Genomic DNA, 17,115 nt, shown 5'->3' with positions numbered 1-17,115 from the left:
ATTGCAACAAATTTATTTCCTAGAGAAAGGAGGGAATGTTTTCACTCAGGTGCTTGCTAGACACTTCTACTTTCCATAACCTGATAAAGATTTTAGGGTCCTTTCACTACCCTCTGTTCCAAGTTGAAACCCAAACAACCTTCTAAGGAGGAAACACTAATAGCCCAAAGAGCTTGCTTTAAGAGCTACCAGGTTAGGCACTGTTTCCATTGGACAATAGGGACACCTTCCTCCTCTAGTAAGATAATCAGCAATCCCATCAGGTCTACCACAATAGAAAAGGTAAGGAAGAAAATAAAGAGGGAGGGTCAGTTTCCAAGCAGAATGAGGATAGATTATGAATTATTGGTTTTCCCAGAGGCTTTAGTAGGGTGAAGGAAAGAAAACATCAACTCTGAAGCTTGTACAAAAGAACTGTACAATTCACATATATATTTATATACAGTATATAAATCTCTTTCTTCTCAAGGCTGAACAAACTCCAACAAAACAAAACAAAACTCTAAAAGTTGTCAGTAGCTGATTCCAAAAAAAAAAAAAAAGAGAAAAGTTTTGCTTTTTTTTCCTCTTCTCTTCTCCCACTGTGGTATTCAATAACAGTGTTTAAAAAAAAAACAGGACCCAAAACAAAACAACACACACACACACACAAATGAGAGAATGATTTAAAAGTGCAAACATTTTGGGCACCTCTCCTGTTAGGCGGGATGTGACTGGTCAGGGTCAAAGGTCTCTGATGATCCATTCTCTCTGCGCGAACTCCCCACCTGCCCTTCTGCTCTTAGACCAGCTGTCCTACTGGAAATATGGATAGGTAAGTACAGAAAGAAGGAAGAAAATACAAACAAAAGGCAAATGGAGCTTCAAATAAGGTAGTTGTTGGGGGGCTGGGTTTATGGAGGAGGGAGAGTAGAGGGCTGGGTTAAGAATCACCTTTAACCTAGGCTTGCAAATAAACACAATTTACTAGCCCACCATTGTCTCTGGAGGAATCATTTTGTAGATTAGAATGAGGAACTTCAGTGTTCTTCTCTGCTCATTCCTTCCCCTGGGAAAATGTTTGCCATCTGATAGGCACAGGGTGGTTATGCATGAGTCCTGTTGAACTGCTTATACTCTCTTGGTTCAGGTAGGGTGGGGAGGGAGGAGATAATAGCATTGGCCTACAATTTCCTTTGCACCCTCTCATTGAGAAATAAGAGAGGGCTAGAATAAGTTTCCTGAGAGGATTTTGAAATAGCTAAGGGAAAATGAGGGACAATAGAAAAAAGGAGGGAAGGAAGGAAGGAAGTGACTTACTGAATGGGTTAATGCCTTGTCTTTTTCCTTGAGGAAAGCTGCCTGTGCTGCTACCTGCAAGTAACAAGAACAGGAAGGTGATTTGTCACCAGAGGAGAGGGAGGGAGCAGCCATTACTCTATCTGGTCTTTCGTTCCCTAATGCCCAAATGTGGGTGTGGGAAACAGGTGGAAATTGAGTGGCCTTGTTTATTTTCCATGAGTGTTCACAGCCCTTGGGTGCATGGTTGAGAATTATCTTGGACTTGGAGTCAGGAAAAGCTGGGTTGGAATCTGTTGGAACATTTAGGAACTGTGTGATTCAGTGTGAGTCTTTTGGAGTCTATTTCATCTGAAAAATGGGAATATTAGCACCTACCTCTCAGGATTGTTGTGAGGATTCTCATTTGAAATGCAGAGGGCTTTTGATTTGCAGAATGGTCCAGGGGCTGAGTCTAACTTGGATTAATTAGACTCACAACCCTAATCAGCACCTTCTGCATGCCCTCTCCCACCCCGCCACCCACCCAGTCTGCTTAGAGCAAAGATCACTGAGCTTGGGGGCAAGAGACCTGGCTGGCTCCAGTGCTCCCATCAGTCAACTGGATGGCCTTGGGACAAATGTGATGTTGGATAAGTCATTTCTCTGGGCCTCAGTTTCCTCATCTATATCATGGGGTTGGATTAAATGATCTTAGAAGTCCTTTTCACCTTTAAAACCTGTGACCTCACCTCTGTTTCATTTATATAATCTGAAAAATATTATCTGTCTTAGCTATTTAACAGGAGGCTCTAGCAACAACTGGGATTTATATAACACTTAAAAAGTTTTCAAAGTACTGTGTGTACTCTCAAGAAGCCTGTAACAAAGACATAATTAAGTAGGCCTAAAATAATTCCTATTTTATGGATGAAAAAGCTGAGGCCCAGAGGGATTGATTCACAGAGTTAGAAATGGAAGGGACTTTGGGAGAGAAGAGAAAGGGAATAAGCCTTTATTAAGTGCCTGCTATTTGCCATTTATTAAGTGTCTGCTATTTGCCAGGTACTGTGTTAAGGTGCTTTATAAATATACAAAGTCAAAAGTGTAATGGACACTGCCCACAAGAAGCTTTACATTTTAGTACAGAAGAGGTAGGAATGATACTTATTTTGGGTAGGCTGGGCTTGTTTCCTTTTAAGGAGATGGAGGCCATATTTGGGATTTGATCATTGGATTGACCTGAGTTAGGCCTGGCCCAGAATAGGGTGAAGTCAGGATCTACATATAACTATATTCAAATTATAAACAAGATAAATATAAGGTAGCTTTGAGAGAGAAGCCACTAACTGCTGGGGAGACCAGGCAAGGATTCATGTAGCAGGTGGCACGTGAACAGAATGCTGAAGGAAACTCTGAGAGACAGAGATGAGAAAGAAGTGTAATCCAGGCATGAGGTCAACTAATGAAAGGTTCTAGAGGTCAGGGATGGAGTATTTTAGGTGAGGTAAAGCAAGAGGGTCAGTAGGTCTATACTGTAGAGTGCATGGAAGAGAGTAACATGCAAGAAATCCCAAAAGGTAAGATAAATAAAGCCAGGTTGTGAAGAGTTTTAAATGCCAAATAGAGGAGCTTCTACTTCATCCTGCAGGTAATAGGCAGCTACTGAAACTTATTGAATAGGGGAGAAAACAAGGTCAGACCCACCCTCTGAAGGCTGGATGGAGAATGGTTTGGAGTGGGAAAAGATTTGGAGCTGGGACACCAACTAGGAAGCAATAGTAATAGTCCAGGTAAAAGGGCATGAGGACCTGAAGTTAGGAAGCATGATATACACATTGACTCAGGAAAGGAGACTGAGAAATAGCCATTAAACAGGAGGATAGGGTACTCAACAATATAAAATGCTACAGAAAGGTCCTGAAGAATGAAGATTGAGAAAAGGCCATTTAGGTTTTTTGGCAATTAAGAGGTCACTACTAACTTTGGAAATAGCAATTTCAGTTGTTTTGAAGTTAGAAGTCAGATTGCAGAAGGTTTTTTTTAAGAGAGTGAGAGGAGAGGAAACCTAGGATAGGCTACTTTTTCCCAGAGTTTGGCTGAGAATGGGAGAGATAGAGGTGGATAGCTAGAGGATGGCATACCTTATCTCTTCTTCACTTCTTAACATATATGTAGAAACACCTGAGCAAAAACACTGGCATTAAAATGGGGTAAAAGTGACAATCATTTGTCTGAAGTGGCTTTTTTGTTTTTCCTAAAGATCAAGGGATAAACCTCTGAAAGTATCTACCAGCTCCTGGAGTCCAAAGTGTGGACAATAAGAAGATTAAGTAAAGCAGGAGTCAAGAACAGAACTGACACCATCTTTTAGGACCAAAAAACAAACCACCACCACCACCACCACCACCACCAAAGCAGAAAATGAAAAGGCATGTGGATGTGGGTGAGGGGGAAAGAATTGAAAACTTCCAGCTGGAAGAGACGACAGAAGTGAGCTAGCCTAGTTCCTCATTTTACAGATGGGGAAACTGAGGTTCCGATACAGTGACTTGACCAGAGCAGGAAATAGGGACAGCTGGACTGCAACTGGACTGCAAAGTTCTGTGACTTCAAAGCTGTATACTGTTTCTGAATCTCAAGATACCTCCAAGAAGACAGGACTGAGAGAAGGACAAGAAGGAAAGGGAAAGAACGGAGAGGAAAAGAAAGTCACCAGAAGAAAGAAGGGAGTAAGAAGGTTAAGGACAAGGGGAGTGGTAAAGATGATCTATCTATATGTATATATACATATACATACATACGTATGTATCTGCCTCTATCTCTCTTGACATCTGTCTGTCTGTCTTAGACACCTAGAGGAAAGATAACCTAGATATGACAGTCATATGAAAACTGAAACCAAATATGGCGTCCTCTGATAAACACAAGAACAAAGTCTTGTATGTCTCCTAGGAAGCCATTCTACTGTATCATGAAGGGCCAGGGACCCAAATTCTAAGAAAATTAAAGGAGAGGTTTACTTTTAAAGCATCAGTTTGTAGATATTAAACCACCAAAACCTCTAATTTCCTCTCTCCCCGTGCCTTATTTGCTCTTTCAGAGATCCCAAGAGCAGGATCATAGCTCCAATTCAGACTCCACTTATGTCTGGTGTACAAGCCCCAAGAAGTCCACCAGAGGGCGATATAACCTCCACTTGGGATGGCCGTCACAATGTCTCTGTGTTTCCCAAACTTTGCTGTTTTTTTTTAAGCAGTCAGAGGCAATAGTTCATTGTGCTGCTCCCCTTACTTCACCCAGCCTTTTGCACTATCTTTCTTCCCCCATAGAACAGCCCCCCAGTCCTCCCCCCTGTCTCTAGCACCAAGGGTCTGGGCTTATACCTTTTACTTAATAAACTTTCAGTCTTGGTGTTTTTTTTTTCAATCACCCATCAGGTCACTATAGTAATTATGTTTTATAGATTCAACAGCAGTGCTTGCTTATTACTATTATTATTTATTATTAGCAGAAGGGGCTCTGAATTTCACAGCAACAATAAGGTTCTCAGATTCAAAGCATAGTAGAAGAAGGGGGGCAGCTAGATGGTAAAGTGGATAGCCTGCTGGGCCTGGAGTCAGACTCTTTTTCCTTAGTTAAAATCCAGCCTCAGACACTTACTAGCTGTGTGACCCTGGGCAAGTTACTTAACCTTGTTTGCCTCAGTTTCCTCATCTGAAAAATGAACTGGAGAAGGAAATGGCAAACCACTCCAGTATCTTTGCCAAGAAAATCCTAAATGGAGTCATGTAGAGTCGGGTATGACTGAAATGACTCAACAACAGACATAAGAAGAACCTTAGAAATCTAGTCCAATACTCTCATTTTACAGATGAGGATACTGAGGTTCAGAAAAGAGAAGGGAGAGCACACGAACACATCTTTCCTGCTGACAAGGATATTTTTCTGGTTAGTGACATGATACCCTATGGAAGCCAGGACTCTGTACTGTACAAATTGCTGAACCCCTGCCATTTGTCTGCTTTCTACAAGAGCGTGCAATGAACTGCTCATGCCTGGTAGCTAGCTGAGCCCATATCATCCTTTAGTCTGGTCACCAAAGTTGGATAGTCATCTAGAGAGTGAAGACATCCTCAGGCCATGAGGATGCCCCATTGTTATTTGTCCCTCTTTAAATGAAGCTATTCTGGATTATAAAAGAAAATCAAGGTAAAGCAAGCCGAGAGCACTCGAGACTTGAACCAGCAACCTGAAGAGGCTCAGGCTGTCAGGCCGCCATGCCCAGTGACCCCACTTGTAAGGCAGACAGGAGGAGAATAGCCACTTACCTCCTTCCTTTCTCACTCCCAGGCAGCCTTTCAGCTCTTGCAATGAGATGGATTTGTCCTTGTTCAGGTCACAGTAGTCTGTAAAACGCCGGGCACATTTCTTGGGTTTGGCCTTCTTCTTCACGTATCTTTTGAAGGGCTTCATCTCCCTCTTGCTGATGTCATTGCTGCCATTGCTATCCAGCTGGCTAAAGTACCAGTGTACCACCCGCTCCTCCAGAGTGTGGCTTGGATCTGGCTCGGAGAACCTAGGCCCAAAGGATACCCATCCCGCCGCTCAGATCCCTTAGAAAGTCTCCCAAGGGCAGAGGTCAGAACCACATGGGCCATTTCTGGAGAACCAACGGCTCACAAGGAGCTCGATTGAGTATGGCATTGCTCCTGTCCCAAATCAGACCATTGAGGACTTCTAATCCACCCTCCCTCTGTTTGAATCTAAAAAGTAGAGGATTTGTTCCCTCAAGAACCTGCAAACTGAGAACCTTTAACAAAACAACCTGTCTGACCCTGAGCTAGACAGGTCAGGAGATTCCTCGATGAGGCTCCACAGGAAAAGTGGGAAGGTCAAAGACAGAGCAAAGATTACACCTCCTTTTAGAACAGGGATTTTAGCCTTTTTTGTGTCATGGGCTCTTTTGGCAGTCTGGTGATGCCTGTGGACCCTTCAGAATAGTATTTTTAAATGCCAAAAATAAAACTCAAAGGATTGCAAAGGAAACTAAACATGTTGGAATACGGTTATCAAACTATATTTTTAAAAATTGAGTTCATGGACTCTAGGTTAAGAGCCCCTGTTCTAGTTCAATGCTTATTACTAGGTGTGTATGTGTGTGTATGTTTATATGTGTACACATGTGTATATATGTATACACACATATATAGTATGTGTGTATATGTGTATACACATACACAAACACACAAACTCTTCCACAACTTTGTGATCACTCCTAAATATCTGAGTGGCTACTATGTGCCAGCTTGTACATTGGGTATTGTGGAGGATACAAATATATAAGACATGGCCCTTCCCCTGAAAGACCTTGCAATCTATCTGAGGAGACATGTTTCTAACACATATGACAAAGGTAAATGCTAACTGTTTTCATTGTCTTGTATTGCTGGGGGGGGGGGGGGGGGGAAGGTAATGAGGAGTGGTGGAAAAGCGCAGGGGAGAAGTTGGACAACTTGAGTCAGATCTCCTCTCGGCTGCTTAGTGTCTTCCCAGTGAAATGGCAGCAACTATACTTGCACTGCCCATCCCTCAAGGCTGTTACAGGGAAAGCATTTGTACAAATGAAGGTGCCATATAAGTGTGTTTATAGTGCGGTAAAAAGTGTTGAAAAGTAGTTAAAAAAAAAACAACAACAAAAGTTCAGAGAGGGGAGAGATGGTCATGGGCTAGAAGAGTGAAAGAAGGCTTTATAAAGGAGTTAGATCCTTGGGTGTCATAGAACTACATACATCCCCATGACCAAGGTGTGAATATAAAGTCATGAGGCTCCTTCATACATGCAGTTTATGGGAATTACTCTTGGCTTTAGAGCCACCTCATACAACTTATTAAATAACCGCAAAACAAGGAACCAAAGATATCTCCACCCTTGCATGCATCCAGTTGAATAGATGGACTTAGATGGATAGACTGTGCTGATAATGCTGAGCACAGGGCTTCCATTGGATCAGTTAGGGAAGGGTATGAGTATGGTTTGCTGATGGAGTCTGACAAAGCCCAGTAGTTTCTGATCTCAGCTTTGGTCACCAACTCATTAAATGACTCTAATCAAATCTAATCAAGAGTGAGCTTGGAATCAGGAAGACTCATCTTCAAGAGTTCAAATCCAACCTCAGATACTTATTAGTTGTGTGACCCAAGGCAAGTCATGTAACCCTGTTTGCCTCAGTTTCCTCATCTGTAAAAGGACTTGGAGAAGGAAATGCCAAAACACTCCAGTATCTTTGCCGAGGTACTAGAGATTTCTCACAAAGCGTCAGACATGACTGAAATGACTCAACAACTACAATCATCACTTTCTTTGATATTTATGGGCTAGTGTCGCCTGAAAAGAAGTGTGAGGAGAAGAAGCCTACAAAGCTTGGCTAACAGTTTCCAAAGCACTAGGGCAGAAGGTTATCATGGGTAAACATTTGACTAAAAAGGAGAGAAGGCCTTAAGAGATCTGGTACTCTACTGGAGTTTCACTGTTGAATCAGAATCATAAAATTGAAAAGGACCACCTTGACAAGTGGTCATCCAGTTTTTACTAGATCTTCGGTAATGGAGATATTATTACCCTTCCCCCCCTTCCCAATTCCACTTTTGGTTGGCTCTATTAAGAAATTTTTCCCCTATATCAAACCTAAATCTGCTTCTGTGCAACTTCTAATTAATGCTTCTAGTTCTGCCTTCTAGAGCTAAATTAAAAAGAGCTTAATCCACTTTTCAATAACAGGACTTCAAATGCATGAAGACAATAACATCTTCCCTTCTCTGGGCTAAACAACCCCAGTTCTTTCACTTCATAACCTATAGTTTGGTTTCTAGCTTTCTAACCATCTTTCTTCTCTTCCTCCCACAGATGTGTTCTGGCTTGTCAAAATCTTTCTTTTGATGTGGTACCCCAAACTGAACTACCATCCAGACCAGGGCAGTTCTATTATATGGTGGAACTATATGGGCTTATAGTTTTTTTTTTTAATTTTGGGCATTAGGCTCTTATTAGTGAATTAACTTTTTCTTTACTCAACTTATAATTCATGAAGATCCCCAGGCTTTTTTTTTTTCACCTAATCTGTTGTTTGGTCATTACTTTTCCACGCTGTATTTCTGTTTTTAATCCAAGTGTAAGACAACACTGTTCACTCTCATTTTATTAGATTCAATCTATAAATTTAACAGGTGTCTTTTGGGATCCCAACTTTGTTGTCAGATGTGTTAGCTGTCCCTTCTCTGCTTTGGGTTATCTACATATTTGAGAAGCACAACAGATACCGAGGGCATTCAACTACAAGCCTTCTTCTAGGGTCATTAACCCACAGATAAGGATCAGCTGGTGGATGGGTAAATTTGATCTGATGGATCTCCAAGCCAGGAAGAGTGACTAGAAAAAGGATCCCTCCCTTCTCTTTGGTTTGCTCAGATGCCCAACAAAGGGGGTTGAGTGGGAACTATGTTGGTGGTAGTGGCCCCTCTCCTACTCAGAAACTTTTCTATGGCTATCTAGGTCTTGTTCCTACTGAAGCTTTTAACAAATTAGAGGAATAAAAAATAGCATCTCACAGAAAGGTTGAGGTATCTTTGCTCTATAATCTAGCTTATAACTGTATAATTCAGAGTCTAGTCTGAATAGAATCCAAAAGGGATTAATATATAAATACCAGTAAGACCTCATTAATGTTGTCCCTGGGGATCCTAAAACTATTCCAGAGTGACACTTGGGTGTATTATCTGTACAGACTTTATATAGTCCTAAAACATGGAAGTTTTCTAGGAGAGATAAAAAGTTGGAAGATTAGGTGAAGGCAGACTTTTGTCTTTAACGTACACAGTGATCAATTTTTAAGTATTCTATTGCATTTGTTACAGGAATAAATGGCATGGCTGGTCCCTGGCATCTGACTGTACCAGGTGGGCCCTTGAAAATATTTCTATTGTGATTATAGCATAGCTTCTTGTGGGGGGGAAAGAGAAAGACTGTAGTCTAAGTTACAAGCTCCAAAAATGACACAGCCAACTGGGCTAGAATCTCCCTATACACCCAATGAGGAGAGGACAGTGAGGAGGGAAGACAGAAAGAGTGGCTAGATGCAACAAAAGAATCTGACACCTTCTTACCCATCAGAAGCATTTCTAAGAAGGAGGGAGACAAAGGCTGCTAACCCTGAAGCAGTGAGGTTTACTGTCTGTCCCTCCCTTGCTTGGGGGAGGTCATGGGATCTCCAGGCAAAATGAAGCTTTTCCTTTAACCTTTAGGATTAGCATAACGTAATGTCTCACCTAGAGGATGGAATAATAAAGCCTCAGTCAGGGGAAGATGGAAAAGAGTGGGTCATCAGACCCACTGGTCCTGCCAAGGAACGATTGCTTCCTCCAGCATGTGCTCCCAGGGCTCCGTACTGTCCAGGTTTCAGCTGCTCAGTCGACAGAGGCTTTCCCTACCTTCTCTTCGGGGTATTCCACAAGAATAAGTCATCTCACTTCCCCCCTACTTCACATCAATCGGCAACTCTTCTATACCTCTCCCATATTCTTAAGAGTTAACTTTTCTCAAACCTTAACAACCTACCATCCTCAAATTGAGTCTTTCTTCTCAGTCATAATTTAGCTTCACTCAGATTATTTTACTTGATTTCATCACTACTCTTCCCTCTCCCACCTCCCTTTTCTGCAATTTGTTGATGAAGGCCCCTGCCCCCACATCGACTCACTAGGAGCCTATACTCCAAATCATGAAACCACTATGACTTCTATTTGCAAGAATTCAGTGCCGGCCCCTGCTCCAACTTCTAGGCAAGTCACTTACCCAAGCCCTGGTTAGTATGAGCAATACACACTTGGATGTTTTTCCACTGCTTATAAATTAATGCCTTATTAGATCCTTATAATGTCCCCTTAACAGATGGTATGAAGGCACGGTGTCCTGTTTGACTGGTCCCAAAAGAGATTAAGACTCATCTTAGGCTCATACAGAATGTGGAACTCAAGCTTCCTCACCACCATAATCAACCAAACCAGGTACAATGGTGCCTTTTTACTGTCCTTCTGCCCCCAAGAGCCGACGTAATCCTAGGATAAGGAAAATTACTCACAAGTGATAAGGCTCCAGTTATTGTTGAGAGAAGAGATTAAAAGCAGGTGTCCTATCTAAGGACTTACTAGTTCTGGCAATCAAGACTATTAGCGCTGCAGTACTGTCAGAAGGAAAGAAACCTCCTGGGGTAGGGGAGGGGAAGGAAACCCAGAGCAATATTTAAGGATAAAAATAGTTCCCAAGGAAGTTGGGGGAAGGCAGAGTCTGGGGAGAATAATTGTCATACCTCTGTTGTTGTTGAGTCATTCTTCAGCCCTGTCCAACTCTTTGTAACCCCATTTGGGGTTTTCTTGGTAAAGATACTGGAGAGGTTTGCCATTTCCTTCTCCAGCTCATTTTACAGATGAGGCAAAACAGGGCTAAGTGACTTGCCCAGGGTCACACAGCTAGTAAGTGTCTGAGGCTGGACTTGAACACATGAAGATGAGTTTTCCTGACTCCAGGCCAAGCCTCTATCCACTGTGCCACTTAGCTGCCCTGTCATACTTCTAAGTAAAGCCCAAAGAAGAGTCATAGAAGTAATTTGAGTAAACAAATGAAAAGGCATTTATTAAGTGTATACAGCTAGGCATACAACTACAAAAACAAAGACAGTCCCTTCCCTCAAGGACCTTATGTTCCACTCAGGGAAGACAATCAAAAGGGGGGGGGGAGCCAGGGAGGGGCACTTTTGTTAGAAGAACTATAGGAATAGTGAGTAGGACCCTAGGGGAAAAGAGTGATATTGTTAGATGAGAACCAGCCTGAACCATGCCGTTGGCTGGGGAGCATCCTAAAATCCAAGAAGAAGTACTTACTCACCACAGTTGATGCAAAATCTGATCAAGATTGAAACCTATCAGGGTATGGTTAAGTTCTCCCAAGCCATATCATGGGAGTGAGATGCGTGCACTTGAAATGGAACACACATATAGATCTAACACTCCAGGAAGAGTTGGTTAGTGGGAGGAAAAGATTTTAGAGCCAGAGGACTTGCGTTAAAATCTCACCTATGATACCTACTACCTGTGTGACCTTGGACAAATCACTCAACTGGGGCCTCAGTTGGTGGTCTCTCATAGTTTTGTCTATGATCTTCAGTAATAGGCTGGATGCTGGCCACTCCCCAAAAGAACACGGTAGAGGGAAGGCCAAGGAAAACATGGATATAAAATGAGAGGAAAACATCGCCAGTACCTTCTAGGAAATCTGCCATGCTGTCATAGACTAGAATCCTTTTTATCTTACCACCAGCTCTTAGATCAATGCTTTCCAATTTGTGAAGAGTTGTGATTCATTGATTTTAAATCTTGATCTTGTTCAATCCCTCTTTTCTCAGCAATTCCTTGCCATTAGGCAAATATGATTGGCAGCCACTCCTCCTCAAAAGAAGCCATCACCTTGTACTCCTCTGATGTCTGATACTAATCGGCAACCAAAAGACTTTGGGGAAGTTACAAAATTGATTTTCTTTATTAAAAAGTCAGGTATTTCTGTCTGAAAGCTATGGAAGTATCCTGGAGGTCACTATATTGTCCTCTATAGCATTTATGCCAAAGGGGAAGTGAGGAGGAAAACATTTGTTAAGCATCTACTGTGTGCCAGGCACTGTTACGAATATCTCATCTGATCCTCACAATAATCTGATGAGACAGGTGTTAGTATTATTCCCATTTTACAGTTAAGGAAACCGAGGCAGATGGAGGTTAATTGACTTGCTCAGGGTCACACAGCTAGTGTCTGGCTGCATTGAACTCAGGTTTTCCTGACTCCTAGCTCATCACTCTATCTACTGTGCCACCTAGCTAATTAATAGGAGAAACCATGAGGTCTTTCTGATATTCCAAAAGACTAAACCCATGTGGATAGGGTCTACTCACAATATCAAATTTCAGGTTTTAATTAGTTGTGTTATAGTCAAATGATAATTTTCTTTGTGTCTGTGGTTGATCAACTTTCAGGGAGTTCTTGTCTACTTAGGATGGGGAGTCTAAGCAAAAACTAGTGAAGCCCCTTTCTAGATAGAGGCTTTCTCTGAATTCTGGAAGAGGCAAAATGTCACCCCTCTCTTCTTATGTTTCCATCTTTAATTGCTGCCATAGCCTTTGCAAACTCTAGTTGGAGTAAGTAACACGAATGCCAGGAACTCTTACTTCAAAACAACCTGCTTTGGCCAACATCTCAGGCCCATTTCTGCTGCCCCAGGCACTTTTCAGGAAGGTGTAAAGGGTCAGCCTGGATGTTTTAGCCAAGCTAAACTAGCCTTCTAAATCTCCAGAGACTTACCCAACTCAGCTGACTGTGAGGTCAGTGGCACCAGATGCTTGAGAAACACCATGTCAGCCACATTCCCTTTCTTACTGATGCCTTCCCTCAACCCACCATTATATACGATCACAGTCTCAGACCAGACACTTGACACTTACTAGCTGTGTGACCCTGGGCAAGTCACTTAACCCCAATTGCCTCAAAAACAAACAAACAAAAAAACTGCCCAGATCTCATAGAAGCAGAGGGCAAAGTTAAAAAAAAAATCCATGAGTCACTTCTTGAAAACTTCCAAATGAAAACTCTTAGAAACATTATAGCCAAAATCCAGAGCAATATCCCAGTACTAGGCATGGAAGTTTTGATATGCCCTGTTTCTTACCTGGACTAGTTTGATCCTCTTTAGTGAGCCTTTTGGCCCCCGCTCTGGGGGCCTTGCCAGACAGTGTGGACACCAAATCAGCTTTAGCTCTACTGAGAGTTCCCAGGCCCAATGATTTGCCAGCCTCACCATCTCGAGCAGCAGGGATTACCTGGTGCAGGTATGCACCACCGCATCCTACTCCGTGAAACCTTTTCTGATACCCTCAACCAAATCCTTGGTTTGAGGGTATCAGAATCTGCCTCCAAATCCTTTGTAATGCTCTTATACATTATACTTACATAAACCTTTCTATTAGGTCTTAAATTAATCGAGGGCAGGAACCACGTCCTACTTATCTTGACTCCCACACCACTCAGCACAGTGCTTTTCTCAAAGTGCTGTCTCACTCTCTCATATATATATGTATTCTGTAGACACATATGTATATATATATGTGTGTATGTATTTAGTTTAGTCAAACTCAACCTCATGCCATGCCCTCTTTTTCAATTCTAGGTACCAGACCAAAACTCTGAAACCATTGAATTACAGAGCTTGGGGCAGATAGCACAAGATTAGCTGAAGACAGAAGGAAGGCGGACCAATTTAAACTCTATGCTTGGGATCCTAAAGCTTTTGTCTTCCCTATCAAAAAAAATGCTTTGCACAGGGTAAAACAAATATTAAAGTTAAGAAGAACATGAGGCAATAATAGAAGCACCTAGCAAATCTAAATGAGTTTGTCTTTAAGCCTATATATGGGTTTATCCCAGAACACTGAAAACATACAGATGAGGTCTCTAATTGCTATTCATAACCATCGAGGAATTGTGGAGAATAATAGACGTACTGGAGACAGACAAGGTCCCAATTTTCAAAAAAAGCAGTGTAGAAAGGTAGATTCTGCAAACCACAGACCAATGAGATGAATGTTAATCCTCAGAACAATTCTCCAGCAGACTAAGTGAATGACTCGTTAGCATTCAGAAAGAGAAAATAGGAATTATCATGGATTTACTAAGAAATCAAAATGGATGGACTTCAACATTCTCCCTAAGCTGCTGGGTAGAGAAGTGTTTTCAAGGCCATTACATACTCTCTGCTTGGTCTCTCATTTTCCATCCTGGTACTTCTGAGGTAGCCACCAGAGACTCTGATTGCTGAGTGCAAGGTTGGGAAACCTGTGGCCTCGAGACCACATGTGGCCCTCTAGGTCCTCAAGTGTGGCCCTTTGACTGAATCTGCCTAGTGCCCGTTGCTTTCTTATCCACCACCTCCACAGAGCCAGGACAACCTGATATACTTGAAACTCAAAATGGGAGCAGTTCCAAGGGAATCCCAAGAAGGCAAAGAACCCTGGGGTTTTAGTCATTAGTAGTCAGGCCCCAAGCCCCAATATCATATCCTTTTATGCTAAGGGGAATGTGTTTCTGAGCCATGTTACACAATAAAACAAGGCCAAAATGAAAACCTCTCTATATAAGCTACAGAGTTTGGGAATTGCTTTTAAAGGTCTGAAAACTGCTCTTTTTTTAATAGCCCCTGACTAAGAATTCAAAATCAAATGAGATCTTTGCTCCAGGGACTTGAAGTTTTGGTACAGCACTGTAGGGCTCAGCTGCTATCTTTTGGTCTGGGATTCTGACCCACTCCCCAAAGTTAAATAATATAGATGACTCAATGATAAACTCATTTCTCATTAAGAAAAGAAAAAAAATTGGGGTCAGCTACACCAGCCCTGGAGTCAGGAGGACCTGAGTTCAAATCTGATCTCAGACACGTGATATTCACTAGCTGTGTGACCCTGGGCAAGTCACTTAACCCTGATTGCCTCACCAAAAAAAAAAATAGCTTTCACAGCAGTGGGACCTACAGGAAGGGATTTTCTCATGCTCAGTGTGAAGGCAGAGAAGATATCTAGTACTTGGCCATGTGGGGCACATCTCATAAACTAGCATGCTATGAACTGGCAATCCTGAAGTCCAACTATATGTGGAGGGCAGAAGCTGATGCTTGAACTGATGCACATAAAAGGCATATAGATCCTGGCTTGTGGAGCACGAGCTCCACATTCCTGTGCAAAGACAGTTTCAGATACCATGTCAAAGAGGTAGCAAACTTTGGGTTTGGCTATGAAAGTATCAGATCCTGAGGTCCAGAATCCTGATTCACTGACTGGTCCCTTGCTGTTTCCAATGTAAAAAGTCATACCAATATGCTGGACATATACTTAAAATTCTACCCCATACCCTGTTCTCCCATAGTTCTAGATAATATCTATCTGCTCTCACCAATTACATTCTTTCCACCATGCACCCTTCATTTCCATTTAGTGCTCCCCATGCCCTAATCCAACTATTCTCATTCTATACTGTTTTACCAAAGAGCAAGGAGGTATTTGACCTACAAAAAGAAGACTAAAAAGCTATAGAACAACACATTCTGATAAGCCAGGAAGAGAGAGAAAAAGGAAAGTTTTCAACTGGAGGTAGTCATATAATGAAGGGGAAAAAAAGATTTACTCTATCCCTAAGCCTTTTGCTCCCCAAGCCTCTCTTATACTCTCCTCAAGTTTTCTGTGGTTGAAAAAGCCATACTCACCTCCCTCCTCCAGTGGGTGCTGCCGAATTAATGGCCTGAACCATGTCTGTGGTGAGGGCATCTAGCAAGCTGGTGATAAATTCCATTTTCTTCCCTTCTGGACAGCCTGCAAGAGGGAATGAGAAGGGAAAACAGATGATAGGTATCAGCTAGACAAGGAAACTCCCTCTCACAACTAGAATGGAAGCATCTTTGCATTAGAGGAGCATTAGAAATCATCTGGTCCAGCCTGTGATCCTATGAAGAAGACCCTACTACAATATTCCTAACAAGCGGATGGGATGTGGCAAATATCTCTAACGACTGGGAACCTTTCTGTAGAGGCAGTACATTTCATTTCTGGAAAGCCGACATTTGGGAGGTCTTCCATAAGTTGAAACAAATCTGCTCATACCTGTTAGTCTTGGTTCTTGCCTACCAGGAGCAAAATGAATGACTTCCCTTCAGATATTTGAAGAGAGTGATCATGTTCCCCTTAAGGGTTCTCTTGGGCAGCTAAGTGGTGCAGTGGATAAGAGTGCTTGTCCTACAGTCAGGAAGACTCATTTTCCTGAGTTCAAATCTGGCCTCAGACACTTACTAGCTGGATGACCCTGGAAAGGTCACTTAACCCTCAGTTTCCTCATCTGTAGAGTGAGTTGGAGAATGAAATGGCAAACCACTCCAGTTTCTTTGCCAAGAAAACCCCAAATGGGATCACAAAGAGTCAGGCACAACAATGAGTGTTCTCTTATTCAGGTTAAACGTTTCCAATTCCTGCAACTGATGTTTGTCTGACATGATTTCATGGCCCCTCACCAGCTTAGTATCTCTCCCTTGGATGGACTCCAGTTTGTCAGTACTCTTTATGAAATGTAGTATCCAGAAATAAACATGTCCTTTAGCTGAGGTCTAAACAGAGCAGAAGACAATGGAACAATCTCCAGGTATACTATGCCTATCATATTACCACATCTCTCCCTACCCTTCTTTGGTCAGACAACTTTGCTTCTAGGATTTTTCCTACCTTCAAATGCTTCTGTGCCATTATAATGTTCTTTTGTCCTCCATGGGTGAGTAGGCTAAGTTGGGACCCCAAAACTCTGGTGTTCCTGCCAAATTAGCAATGTCAGGCTTTGTTTTCCCTTCAATTCACAATGCCAGGAGCATAGGGTGATTCCTATATCCTTCTCTTGGAGATGCTAAGTATAAATGCAAGCTATTGATAACCATATGAAAGAATGTTCCAACTTATTACTAATAAGAGAAATGAAAATTAAAACAACACTGAGGTTTCTCCCATCAATCTGGCAAAGATAACAAATAATGAAAATAATAAATGTTGAGGAGGACTATGAGAAGACAGGGACATTAATGCACTATTGGTAGACCTGGGAACTAGTCTGATTTTTCTGGAAAACAATTTGGAATTATAAAAAATAACATTAAGATATATATTATCCCCTGACTCAGTGAAATCACTATTAGGCACATACCCCAAGGAGGTTAAAGATAAAGGTAAAGATAT

General features: G+C 42.0%; 1 protein-coding gene across 3 annotated transcripts in view; it reads right to left on the bottom strand.

The window, feature by feature from the left end:
- Positions 1-604: 604 nt before the first annotated feature.
- Positions 605-17,115, bottom strand: part of LOC114030007 (SPARC-related modular calcium-binding protein 1) — a 195,067-nt gene continuing 178,556 nt past the window's right edge. For 2 of the 3 annotated variants that reach the window (XM_027844669.1, XM_027844671.1), the window contains exons 10-13: positions 15,609-15,714; positions 5,589-5,836; positions 1,300-1,353; positions 605-798 (exon numbers count right to left, since the gene is read on the bottom strand). In XM_027844669.1, the coding sequence (XP_027700470.1) occupies positions 782-798; positions 1,300-1,353; positions 5,589-5,836; positions 15,609-15,714 (425 nt within the window). In that variant the 3' untranslated portion in view covers positions 605-781. The remainder of the gene's footprint in view (positions 799-1,299; positions 1,354-5,588; positions 5,837-15,608; positions 15,715-17,115) is intronic. The other variant, XM_027844670.1, reaches the window with a different exon arrangement.

The sequence above is a fragment of the Vombatus ursinus genome, unplaced genomic scaffold (genome assembly GCF_900497805.2).
Source record: "Vombatus ursinus unplaced genomic scaffold, bare-nosed wombat genome assembly UNPS02014945.1, whole genome shotgun sequence".
Taxonomy (NCBI): domain Eukaryota; kingdom Metazoa; phylum Chordata; class Mammalia; order Diprotodontia; family Vombatidae; genus Vombatus; species Vombatus ursinus.
The sequence above is the reverse complement of the archived record's forward strand: the minus strand, read 5'-3'. Positions and strand labels throughout refer to the sequence as shown.